General features: G+C 43.2%; 2 protein-coding genes across 3 annotated transcripts; both read right to left on the reverse strand.

The window, feature by feature from the left end:
* Positions 1 to 162: 162 nt before the first annotated feature.
* On the reverse strand, positions 163 to 5,386 carry si:ch211-286b5.4 (afadin- and alpha-actinin-binding protein). 2 transcript variants are annotated; one of them, XM_058082349.1, is made up of 13 exons: positions 4,727 to 5,386; positions 4,543 to 4,594; positions 3,591 to 3,685; positions 3,467 to 3,535; positions 3,285 to 3,399; positions 3,145 to 3,223; positions 2,947 to 3,067; positions 2,130 to 2,283; positions 1,925 to 2,028; positions 1,648 to 1,809; positions 1,486 to 1,585; positions 1,018 to 1,180; positions 163 to 297 (listed from the first exon to the last, which is right to left on the reverse strand). In XM_058082349.1, exons 2-13 carry the CDS (start codon positions 4,592 to 4,594, stop codon positions 204 to 206), a joined length of 1,308 nt encoding a protein of 435 aa, XP_057938332.1. In that variant the 5' UTR covers positions 4,727 to 5,386; the 3' UTR covers positions 163 to 203. The 2 variants fall into 2 exon arrangements, with proteins under 2 accessions (XP_057938332.1, XP_057938339.1); XM_058082356.1 differs by lacking the exon at positions 4,727 to 5,386 and having other exon boundaries at positions 3,467 to 3,529; positions 4,543 to 4,720.
* A 638-nt stretch (positions 5,387 to 6,024) lies between these two features.
* On the reverse strand, positions 6,025 to 8,466 carry si:ch211-286b5.5 (uncharacterized protein LOC100003596 homolog). Its single transcript, XM_058082377.1, has 3 exons — positions 8,280 to 8,466; positions 7,834 to 7,960; positions 6,025 to 6,574 (listed from the first exon to the last, which is right to left on the reverse strand). The coding sequence occupies exons 1-2, from the start codon at positions 8,367 to 8,369 to the stop codon at positions 7,835 to 7,837; spliced, it is 216 nt and encodes a 71-aa protein (XP_057938360.1). The 5' UTR covers positions 8,370 to 8,466; the 3' UTR covers positions 6,025 to 6,574; position 7,834.
* Positions 8,467 to 13,302: the final 4,836 nt, after the last annotated feature.

Raw genomic sequence — 13,302 nt, forward strand, 5'->3', positions numbered from 1 at the left:
GCCGGCCGTGGGTCTGCTGGAGCCTATCCCAGCTGTCATTGGGCGAGATGCAAACTAGAAAGCTGGATCTCAGAACCCAGAACATGAAGTGGAAAGCCCAGGAAGACATCCACATGGAATGATCTTGAAAGAAGGACAAAACGACTAACACAAAAAATATATAGTGAAAGTAACATTTTATTATGAATATATAAAATCAGCCTTTAAAATGAGCAGTCCAGAAGTGTAGCTTGACTTGCGTTCATCGTTGCCATCCCATCTTCACATCCCTCCGATTGCTTTTCTCCATCTTGGGCACTGTAACGCCACAAATTTGACACTCAGCGTATGGTCCTACTCTCCCTACTGATCAGCCATCATGCTACCAGTTCTTACTACGGAGCGGCTGATGTTGACATAACCGAAACGGAAACTAGCCATTGCTTGCACGTCCACTTCTGTTTGTTGGTCACCGACAAAACTATGGAAGCCCGTTCCCTTCTCTGACAGAAAACATCCCAATGCCAAGTCATAATTGGAGAGAAAGCATGTCAATTAGGAGAAAGTCCAAGTTGAAATGATGAGATGAGAATGCCATGTGACCAAGCCTCCCATGAAGGCAGCGCCACTTTCTCATAAGTAATTTGAAGCTCTCTCAAATATGACTTCTCTCGTAATTTAGACTTTTCATCACATAATTGGGACTTTTTACATCAATTTCGACTTTGCATCTCATAATTGGCTTCTTTTAATTTTGACTATTCTCTTATAATGCTGACTTTCCCATCTCAAAATTATTACTTTCTATCTAATAATTTCCACTTTTTATGTCATAATAGGACTTGGCATCGAAAGCAAACAATTTTGGCACATAAATGTTATGTCAAAGTGGACGTGAGTGGAACGTTTTAGTAATAACCATGCAGGCTGGGCCACTTAAGCAGGTTTCACTGCATTGATGCACCATGCCTTTTTTTATACGCTGTTGGTGTTTCTACTTGCACGCAATACATGTAGCCATCCAGTGAAAGGTGCAACCTGCATGGGCGTGACAGCCCGAGGGCAGCGTAGAGCTGAGGGGTGCTGGCTGTTGCAAGTCTTCTACGATGGAGGCCTGAAACAAGATGGCAGCCCTCAGGGCTGGACTTGGTAGAAGATGGAGAAATGGGCACACATCCGGATAAGCCGGGACTCCCCAAACCTGAGAAACCAAATACAAGGGATTTTGACCACTGTGTGCTCCGAGAAAGTTGAATGGCCCAACCGTTAATAGGTGCGGTCTTCTGATGCTGATGAGGCTAAAAACTGGATGTCATCCAAACCTGTGATACAAATATGATGCCAAAATTGTGCATGTCATGCATTGCATGTGGCTAGATGGTTGTACGGGGAGTACCTTAGCAAGTGGAATGGATGGAAACAGACCAGACCAGAGGGTTTGCACCATTGCTTACAAAATGAACGGTTTCATCTGAGAAGTCATTTCATTTCATGAAGCATACTCACTGTGAAGCGTGCCATCATGTTTGTTTCCATGTACTTCCCAAGTGCCACATAAGTAGAGCTGCTTCAAGAAAGACCCCTTCTGTTGCTCAAAGTCAAGACGCTGTCGACACGACAAGAGTAGTGAGAGACAAATCCAAACTTTTGATGACACTTTCAACTCACTTCACGACTTAAGCGTATGGCGGCATCTGTGAAGGACTGCCTCTCCCTCTCGAAAGTCCGCTTCTGATGTTCGAGCTCCGCCCGGCGCACTTTGAGACGCTCCCACTCCTCTACGTAGTAAGAGTCGGCCAACTCAGAGGGAAGGTGAGACATAAGATTGTCCTGCAAAGCGGACAAAAACCACCATGTTGTCACTGGACTATAGAGACTAGATTACAGCAGACCTACCAGAGAACCATGAAAATCCACCACTAATTGATTTGCCCATCCAAAATACCTGCAGCATTTGCTGTTGTAGTCTGACAAGGTCTTGGCTCTCTTTCAGTTCCGCATGCAGCTGAGACAGGAGTTTGTCGTGGTCAGTCCCAACATCCGTGTGGCCTGCGCCCGAGCCGAGAAGACAACCAGAAGGTTGGTAGAGTCAGGAGGGATCAACTTGATCTGCTCTCTCATCGAGTCACGGATGTGTTCAATGTCGTCACCCTCGCTTCGCAGGTCAGCCAGCTTCCTCTGCACCCGCTTCCACCTTTCAACCACACCGCCGGTCACGTGATCACCGAGTGCCGCTTCAGCTTGAGTTAAGCTTTTGTCATCATTTGGGAATTCACCCTCAGCATCCTGAAAGTTTGACAATGTCTAAAAACACAAAAAGGATGACTTGGAATATGGTAATATTATGCCTTCATAAGAGGAGGAACATTGAGGTGGAATAGCAGTTTCTTGGTTTTCATTACATTTGAATATTATTGCCAAAAACCCATCAAGTCTTCCGGTGTTCACACACCAACATCAGCAATTGATACCAGCTCTAGGCAAACTAACGGTTACAAGCAACCCCGCTTAGAGTCAAAAAAGACGATTCAGTTTTTAACAGATCCTTTGGCCTGCACATGGTTTCAGGTTTATGATGGCCTTGAATAGTACAGTACAGTACAGCCTGTTAAGTACATAGAATGATACTGCTCTGTCCATCAGTTCAAGTCAAATAGTAAACACTAACACCTAACGATTTATAAATAGAAATGATGGAAATTGTCAAAAAGTTATCCTCCCATTCAGTGTGGAAGTGGTAAAAATGTTTTGCATCCCAGTCCTGGTAATTCACCAACCGTGGTAGGGTCTGCAAGCAATGAACCATGATAAACAAGATATGACTGTGTGTGTAAACAGTCCATCTGTGCATATTTCCTGTTACCGCTGCTGCTTTCCATTGCTAGGAGCTTCCCAATGCATGTTTGAGTTGTGTGGATGCGGATATGACCATGATCTGGCTGTGCTGGATGCTTCTCATTTGCTCACCTGCTCCATGTCCACTCTGAGGGCGTGAAGTAAGGTGGTGATGCTGTGCCGCAGCTTCATGGCCTCCCGCAGCTCTGCTTCTCTGCGGTCCAGCATCAGACGCAGTGCTGCTTCCTCCTGCCTAACCAATGGTTTCTTCCATTAGTATAAATTGGAGCTTTTGGACTTTACCGTGTAAGACGATCCGAGCAACTTCACTTGGCTGTAGACCAGGACGACTTGACTGGCTTCGCCCTCTTGCCTCCGCCCCCCAGTGGAAAGTTTAACACCTCAATGGCTGCGGAGAGAACAGAATGGTGATGTGATATCTGCCACAGCGATCTGACTGATCATCTCACAGTGGCCTCTCTCCTTGTGTCTGTCAGTCAGCCGCTCCTTCATCCTGTGGCTCTGCTGCTCTCTGCGTTTGAGCTCCGCTTCCTGCTGATTCCACCTCAGCTGCAAATGGGCGGTCTGGCCAGGCCAATACCAGCAGAGTCAGCGGCCAGGTGGGAAGCCGTCCACAAAAGATGCGTCTTACTTTGTTGCGTTCGCACTTGAGCATGTCCTGAAGTCTGACCACATGCTCATCCATCTCTTTCAGCTGTTCCTGCAAGACGAGACTTTAGCCATCCATCTACTTCCTGCGTTGTACTTGTACTCACTCGAAGGGAGTCGGCTTGGTAACGGTAGTCTGACGAAGAAATGCTTTGATGAAAGATTTGACTTAAGGGGCTGGCGTTGCTCGGCAGGTGGGCGTCTGAAAAAGGACGATTCATGACAGAAGTGACTTTCCAATACCACATTACCATGGATGTTATTATAGGGCTACGGCATTTATGTCTTAGCCTTTTTATACGTGCACACATGAGCAGAACAACAACACGGGAGAGGCCCAGCGTTGGCCTAAAAGTGCAGACACCAGGAATATTGATACTAAAACACAAAGCTTGCACACTATATATGCAGTCATGCTTGATAAGTTGGTGATTTGTGAATTTTCTTATAAATACCAAGTGGTTTTTATAAACCCGATCCCAACAACGGATTTAAACATATTTTATAGCTTTTTCGCAAGGGAGGCAACTCCCACTAATTGATGTCACTGTTGTAGCAATCTCAGGCCATAAGAACCGCCACTAGGTGGCAGCAGTGCATTTGATAAGCCTGGGCAGGCCCATTTCATGTTGAGTGCAGGTTAGCATTCTAACAATCGTACCCATGTAGTTCAGTTCAGAATGTCAACATTTTAAATAGTTAATTAGCCTTTTTGTGTTTGTTGCTATAGTTGCTTAGATATTTCAGCTGTCACAAAAGTGAAAGTTATGTCTGAAATGGGAAGAAATGTTCTCCCTTTTCAGTCAGGAACTGCCATATTCCTGACACTCACTACAGCTGATTACTAAAGAATGGTAAAATGTCGAGAAGCCTTTTTCTTGTTGAAAGACGGGCATCTAGTGTTTCTGTTGGTGGTTCTATGTTTAGATAGCCATAGGACACAATAGTGTGTGTGCCTTGAAAGATGTGGCTGGCACTGGAGGGGATGTCTTTGGAAAAACTGCTGGGAGCGAATGAGTGAATTAGTGGTCATTGTGCCTGTTGGGAGAGCTGCGTTACCTGAAAAGTCCTGCTGCTTTCCAGACCCCATCTGGGAAAATCTCAATGCCATCTGGAGGTCACGTTGTAGTAAGCAAGTTAGTCATGTTTCATCATAAACTATGAATTCAATAGTTCATGATGAATTCTGAAAATGCAGCCATTAGAACAGTGAAAAGGTATCACTTCAGCTGTGTGGCTTTACCTGAGCAGTGTGGGCGGGGCCTTCCAGGTGTTAGCAATTATGTTCATTTGCAGCCAGAGCTCCGATGGCGAAACCCACAAATTGCTACCTCTTAGTACCGAAGTAAAACTGTCAACTTTTCAGATATAAAGACACACCCGACACAAATGGAGTTAGGTGTTAGTCTGCATGTAATTACAATAGCATCATCTATATGCCATATGTACGATACTAGTTTTTATACTACTAGTAGTAAGACTGGTAGTACAACTAAATAATACTGTATGTATATCAACGGTGTACAAAATGCTGTGAGCATCTCGTTTTTAATTATAAGAATAAACATGAACATTTATAGGGCCACAATGAAAAGTGAACGATACCACGTATAACTTGCCTATGTTGAACTACCGTGCTTGTACTGCATTACAGCAACACGCAATGGATACACGTACTGCACCGCCTGAACGGCCACGCGCACCACGAAGCTGTGATTGGTCGCTTTTTCTTTACATCACTTCCGGTTATGCCTGCTTGCGGAAATATCAAATAGCCCACCAAAACAGAAACAACAGGGAAGGTTACAGAGCGAACTAGTTCGCAAATATGAATACTTACATTATAGGTTAATTTTATGTGAATGTCGCCTCAGTCGCCATTGTTTATAACACCGTAGCTACATAAGTAGTCAATGACAAGCGCGTTGCGTTTGCCCTCGGGAAAACACTGCCCCTCGCGTGTTGGTGGGAAACATCTCCAGACGACTTTGCTGAAGCAAGATTCAGCTTGGCATTTATGTACAATGTACCAAAATGAACAGCAACAAAATCATCAACTGTTTCTGTAAGCTTGTGTAAGTTATCTGGGAATTAACACACATTATTTTTCATTGAAGTTCTGCTCTATTCCTGAAGGTAAGCATGTTTGCAGTATTTCTGTTATCATGGCCAAAGGAGGCCATTTCGTTATTGCTGTGTGTGGATTAGTTACCAAATAGCTGCTTTGACAAAAAGTGAAGAACGGCTCCCATGTCTTACATTTTGCAGTAAGTGACTCTCAGTGGACACAAAGTAATTAGAGCCAGTATAATCTGTTGCAAGAAAAAAGAAATAATATTTTCAATACCAACAGATGTGCTATTAAATCAACAGTATGACACAGTCACGTTCTCAACAACAAATAGTACTATAACAAATGAATACCTCTGACGGTGTCACCCTAAAGTAGAGTCGGAGTAAATCATGTTTAAAAAAAGCACTGACAACCTGTACTATCTAATAAGATCAAGAGTTGTATCAAAGATGAGTATTTTAGAATGATTAAAGTGTATGAAAAAGACATTTAATTTCTAAAAAGATTGTTGTCAGTAGCAAAGATAAGGAAAATAAAGGCAGTAAAAGATTTCATTGCATGACCTAAAACAGTGAAGATGTACAAGCATTTTCAAAATAGCCGAGTTGAGCAAAGTGATGGAAAATCATTGTAAGGCATCGTGTGCTTTAAAGAGAGTAACTTCCATCCAGGTCTGTACCATTTGGTAGAATGGCTCCAAATAAAATATATGAAAACACACTTCATAAATACTCTGGTCACAAGTCCAATTGTTTGTCAGTATGTTTCTCGTGGAAGAGGGTTTCTTTTCCTCCGCTGCAGTCTACACATTTTATAATGTTAGCAAATCAAGAAACTCTGAATATGAACAACACAAGGGTGCTTTCATGACTATTTGGTTTGTGTTGGCAAACAGACGTCCTCCTGAAAAACAAAGAGTCGTGTGGTCCAGGAGAGAGATGGCAGATCTACAGAGTCAAGTCAGAGTGAAGACAGCCTTCATTGCAGAAATGCAGATTCTTCATGGCTGCTGCTGGCCTGAGTAAGGAAAACAAGTAGAAGTAACCCATAATGAAAGTCCATACTTCAACTCATATAGCTGGTGTGTATATGCTAACCATGAATGTTTTTACTTTTACTTTACTTTCACCCATATCGGTAGGGGTGGGGATGCCAGGGAAATCCACGTATCGGAAAGCTTACTGTGTACCAGCTGCGGCCATTTCCTATCAGTGAGCCACGCCTGTGCTTTAATGTTGTCAGTGAATGTAGAAGAATATAAGCAACACAGCCAATGTTGAGAGAATTAGCATTATAGCTAGAAGAATATCAGCAAATGTAAGCATCAGCAAACATGGGCATCAGAATATAAATATCAGCAAATTAAGCCAAAACAATATCAGCGAACGTAGCCAGACAAACATCAGCAAACCACATCATTAGAAGAATATCAGCAAACATAGCCAAAAGAGGATCAGCAAACCTAGCCAGAAGAAAATCAGCAAGTGTAGCCAATATTGTATCATCAAACAGCAAACGGCATAGATAGAAAAATATCAGCAAACATAGGCAAAAAATTATCAGAGAACATAGCAAGATCATAGCAAATGTAGCTACAAGAATGTCAGCAAACATCGCCAAGAGTATCAGCAAACACAACCATGTCAACAAAAGCGGCTAGAAGATGATCAGCAAACACGATCAAAACAAAATCAACAAACACAGCAAAAGGAAGATCAGCAAACATAGCTGCCTTCTCGCTCCCATTTACTGTTATTACTATACTATTACTATATTCTTTTGGTGTGACTGCGTAACCCGTTTTATTGAAGAAAGTGATTTCAAGCACTTCATAATCCTTCTACTAGCATCTACAAGCGGACCAATAAGGCGAGGCAATGGGCAAGGAGGAGGAGGATGTGTGCGGGACACCTCCTCTCAGCCTGGCTTTGTCTAGCGAGGTGTGCGGCCATTGTGCAGTGAAGATGGGGAAAGGGAACTACCATTAAATAAATTATTCAATAAACTCCTAATCATATTCAAATGGAATTATGATGAAATAATACATATTAAACTTACATAAATAACTTGGTAAAAAATAAAATAAACTTATTACATCAATAAATAAATGTATCTTATACTATACCCAAAATATGACAATAACAACACCTGATAGTCCAGCATCATACAGTGGTGAATGAACTTATATTGAATGTCAGTGTGTGCGTGGTGCAGTAATAAATACTGCAATCAATGCAGTACTATAAGATATATCACAGCGGAGTTCCCCAGCCTACCTCAGAAGAGGGAACAGGATTTTGGTGGTCTGAAGGGATTATCGCTGGAGGGGACACCCACCAGGAGAGGGTCTTTTGAGGCATTTTGGAGACAGAAGTTCCTCAGCTCGGCAGCAGACTGGGACACCTGCCGAGACAACGTTTGGACTTCGTGTAACTTGCAGCGAAACCTCCACAGACAATCATGACTTTTGTTGTGCGTCAACCAAACTGCTTTTCTCTGCGTCCACGTGACCAGCAACGAGTAGCAAGTGTGTTCGTCGCGTCAAGTTTCTACAACTTTGCCACACACACTAACACTTACAAGGAGGCCACAAAGTGGAACATTAATTAAGGGAGACAAAAAACATTTATCTTCGCCATGCAGTACGGTGTTGGTCTCTTATGCATGATCACTAAACTAACACTAGTTTATCTCCGCAATTTGATGTGTTAGACGTTGGCACCTTAATCCGACGGATACTGGCCTCTAACCGGAGCTGCTTGACGGCCCTCTGGGCGATGATTAAGTTGTTGCTGGCGTTGTTATTCGACATGACGACGGCCCTCGCCAAGAAAAGTTAGAGCTGCTTGGTGTACACGTCCACCACAGAGAGGAAATTGGTCCCAAACGCTCGAAACCCCTTCTTCCAATGGGAACAGTGAGTGTTGTATAGTCCCGCCTACTCTGGACTCCAACCCATTCTGGTTGGTTTATGATGTGGCAATCTACTCCTCTGAATCTACTCCGGAATTCAGAGTGCGTGCTCGGTATGAGCGATACAGCCAATTTTGGTAAATATTTTGGTGATACAAAGTACATACTGGGGAAGTACTACCGGTGCCGATACTCATACTTATGCTTTTTACTGGATTTTTTTCAAGATCGTGGAATTATTTGGTCATTTCGTCTTTAATTTGTTGATTGTGATTATAAACAGGACCAAACAAGGGTAAGTTAAAAAAATGTGAATGATGGGTCGCACGGTGAACAAGTGGTTAGCATGCAGGTCTCGCAGCTAGGAGATCTGGTTTCGATTCTCCGCTCAGGCATCTACGTGTGGAGTTTGGTTGTTCTCTCCGTGCGTGGTTTTCTCCCACATTCCAAAAAAAACATGCATGCTAGATTAACTCCTAATCGTCCATAGGTATCAATGTGAATGAATATATTTGCCCCATGATTAGCTGGCGACCAGTCCAGGGTGTACTCCACCCCTCGCCCAAAGACAGCCGGGGTAGGTTCCAGCATAAGGGGTATAGAAAATGTATGGAATGAGAATGATTAAAACAACAAAATAATGCAATTATTCAATTTTGTTGCATACAGTAGAAAAAAACAAGGTCAACAGAGCAAAATAAGCAAAAACTACTATTGTCTAATCTTTTGGCTTTTTGCCCCCAAAAGTCCACCTGTGTCCAAGAACTTAGTGCTGAGTGCTTAGTGGTCTCTTTTGCATTTCCATGCGGGCGGCCAATAATGAGGTTCCTCTGATCCTCACATCATTGACTGTTTGATATCATGTGTGTATGAGAACAGACAGAAGATGTTTATGTAGTATCATATACATACATTATGTTAATGTAATTGTGGGCATGGTAAAGGACAGGTGTTTACATTGTCTGCACGTCTACGTGTGCAAGTGTGGAAGTACAGTACCTGACATTTGTACGACAGTGTAGATGCAAAGCATTCCAGCCTGTTCCCATGCCATGTTTGTCTTACAAACACTTGACTTACTGACAAAACCTGCAATCCACGCACTGTTGCCTCTCGCCGACCAGTGCAATTGCTGCAGGGGTCATTTGACGCAATTCAGATCTCTTGCTCCAATGTAGTTGCATAAAAATATCTGCCAATTCAGACATACAATTAGTAATTAAAGTTTTATTTCATAGGAACATCAATAAAACGTGGTTTAGGAAAAGAGCGCTGCAGCTATCAACCCAGCAGAGGGCACTGTCTTACATGTTGATTCATTCATAAGTTTCCAGCAGCAATTTGCTTTGGTAAGACATGATGATGTTTAACTGCATATTTTGTAAGTACAATACTGTATACTGTATGCCTGTCGTCATTTCTTAATCTGTATCTCTGAGTTTAAAATATAAAGTTTGTCCCTCATTCAACTTTTTACTCCAATAGCATGACTCGACTATCTTATCCCTGTTATTTACATTTTACACATACTGTACCCTGCTACTTTAGTACAGTGATTCCAATTCTGATATGGCCCAAAACCAATTCACAAAAATGACAAAGTAGATCAATAGATCAACAGTGGTGTCGGTTGGGAAGATCACAAGTTGTCTTCCTTCAAAGAGAGCATGTCAGAGGTTTTAAAACCTCTGCCTTTGAGAGATGGATACTTCCAAGTGATTGGTCCAATGGTTAGTGGCTAGATTGGACTCAACGTTGAGATGGAGCATTGTACTCTCCTTGTGCAGGACTACACATTGTTATTTGTCTGTAAGAGAATTCTGTATGGCGGCTCTGGCTTTGGTACCTTCCGTCCTGTCAATAAAATATATAGAATCATAAAATGAGTTCCTAGTTTTCATTCATCCATCCAGGGCTCGACAATAACGTTGTACCGATGGCCCGGGGCAAGTTAAAACAAAATTCGGGCAAGTAAATCCAATCAGTGATATTCCCGTCGGGCAAGTGCACTTTGGCATGCCATACTGCCAGGAGTTTTTTTTAAAGCGGTTCTTGTTGGGTGTTGGTAAAACACGGACTGCGTAATTCCGGTGGTAATTTGCAAACCAATCCTTGCAAATCTTGAAATGGACCAATCAGAATCGTTTATTTAGACCGCGGGCCGTAATCCACAGTCCGCGTTTTACCCACACCCGTTGTTCGCGATCAACCAATCAGCGATCGTTTGACTACGAAAACATCCGTCATGGCGGCGCTGCCAACGTCGTCTAATTCTGAAGGAAACGAAAAAAGTGATGAACCAGTGCCTCCTAAACAAGTATTTTATTAGCGGCAGCAAATCAAATGATGGCACAGGTGAGTGAATCACATTGCTGTGACAATTTGAAGTGGTCACAATGAAACACCACCCATTAGATCCAATACCAAGTGCTGATTTTGCACAAGTTACAAAATCTAGCGCTTCCATTTCTCTGTGGATTTTTCTCACCTTTGCTTCACAAATTATTGTTTGACCATTGAGCTTTTTTCTGGATTAAAAACACTTTACTAGTACACAAATGTGTCTATTCAATAATGTTTCATTGTGGTGCACAACTTATAAATATCACTGCTTACTATGACTACCATGTGTAAGGTAGTATGGTAGTACTCTCATTTCATCTTTATTTGAGATTCTCATGTGATGCCACAAAAAATTACATACCATTATGGCAGTCTTTTCATTTTACATGGGGCAAGTTCGGGCAAGTAGTTCTCACCTTAAGGATTCCCCATGGGCAAGTCATTTCGGTTTTTAATGTAGAGCCCTGCCATCCATTTTCTTTTGGTTATTTGGGACCCAGTCATGGCGAAAAAGCAGTCCAACTAAGGAAACCCAGACTGTTCTGAGACGTTCTCAGGCCAGCTGCGAGGCGTAATCTCCACCGTGTCTTGGGTCTGCCCTTCAGTCTCCTCATTCCCACATGCCCGCTACTTGATGCTCTAAATTGAGCATCATGAGCAGCGGCTCTAGTCTGAGCTCCTCCCGGATGATGGAGCTCCTCTATCATATCTTTTAAGTTGAGGAAACTCATTGGCCGCCTGTGTCCATGATTTTGCTGTTTTGGTCACTAGCCAAAGCTCATGACCATAGGTAAGAGTAGGAAAGTGGATTTACCGACTGAGCTCTCTCTTCACCACAATGTTCCAGTATAACAACTGTATTATGTCAGACTCTGCACCAATCCAACTTTCAATCTCATGCTCCAGCCTTCCCTTCATTATGAAGAACATATGAAGATACTTGAACACCTCCAACTGAGGCAAGACCTTACTCTAATCCACCCTTTTCTGGCTGAGAACAATGACCTCAGATTCAGAGGTGCTGAGTCTCATCCCAAAAGCTTCACAGTCATCTGTGAGGGTCACAGCTTGATGAGATCATCAGGACCACATCATCTGCAAATAGCAGAGATGAGATCCGAAGACTTGCAAACTGGACTTCCGCAACGCCACAAATTTGTCCATAAAAATTATAAACAGCATGAGTGACAAAGGGCAGCCTTGGCGGAGGCCAACATTCCCTGTGAATAAGTTTGTTGTTGCTCTGCCAGCTGTACAACAAACAAGGACCAAACAACACGTATAGCGTGCTACCAACCCCATGAGCTTGAAGGAATCTAGTTGAATCCCTTTTCCAAGTCTACAAAGCACATGCGGACCATTTGGGCAAACCTCCATGCATCCACCAATGCCCTTTCAAAGGTTTGGACCTGGTCCGCTATCCCACAACCGGGATGAAAACCACATTGTACATCTAGTAGCTGAAGTTCCACTACTCCAGCACTCTGGAGTAGACTTTCCCAAGAAGCTTGAGGAGTGTGATCCTTCTGGCGAACAATTCGTTGCCCATCTTCACAGGAGGTTCAAAGAGAAAAACAACTTGCAAGTGGTCACCTTCAGCACATTTGATTAGATGATTGGATGCATCTGTCTATGACATGCAAGGCTTACCCACAAAACCAATTTTATGTTCCAATTATTACCAGTGCTAGGCAGATAGAGGTATTCGAGTCCACAAATTGACAGGGGTTCCCGAATTTTTGCATTGGATATCCTGTGGTAATCCAAACCTCATTTCACCTCTGAAATACTACTGTGTCCTTCACTTATCAAATTCAAATCATAAATGAGCTAAATGGCTTACTTTTTGAGCACTCATTCAATATTTACAATGTTTTATAGCAGTATATATGATCATATGTGATGTACATATGTCATGATCTGTGTGTCGCTCTGCTGCCGCCTGCTGCCTCTTGTCTTTAGTGCACCCTAAGTGGCAGCAGACGCTCTCCTCCTGCACACTTGAACCCAATTAGCTTGGGATGACATAAGATCCCTTGGTTCCACCTGCAAAACGCCATATTGTCCGTCAAGTAACCTCCATGTTCCTTGTCTGCCTGTTGCACAGCCTCCATTGGTTGTCCCCTTGCTGTCTGGCTTTTATCTCTGTGTTTTTTGTTCCTTCGTTGTTTTCTGTTTTTGTGCCTCTCGCCCTGTTTTTCCAGTAGCCCTTTTGCTACTGTCAGCCCTGCAGCTTTCCGCCGCCACTCCACAGCCAGCCTCGGTGCCCCAAGTCACCGCCACACCACTTGAGGCCAGCCAGCTTTCTGCTCACTGCTCTCAAGACCATAAAGTTTTTCTGCAGACTCGGGTGACGTGCACTCCTTTTTAACTCTGTGTGAGCTGCATTGTGAACTTCAAGCAGCAGACTTCCACTCGGAGCCGGTCAGAGTCTCTTTCATCACCTCACAACTGTAAGTACAAGCGGCGGCTTGGGCCACAGCAGAGTG

The sequence above is a fragment of the Doryrhamphus excisus genome, chromosome 1 (assembly GCF_030265055.1).
Source record: "Doryrhamphus excisus isolate RoL2022-K1 chromosome 1, RoL_Dexc_1.0, whole genome shotgun sequence".
NCBI classification, from domain to species: domain Eukaryota; kingdom Metazoa; phylum Chordata; class Actinopteri; order Syngnathiformes; family Syngnathidae; genus Doryrhamphus; species Doryrhamphus excisus.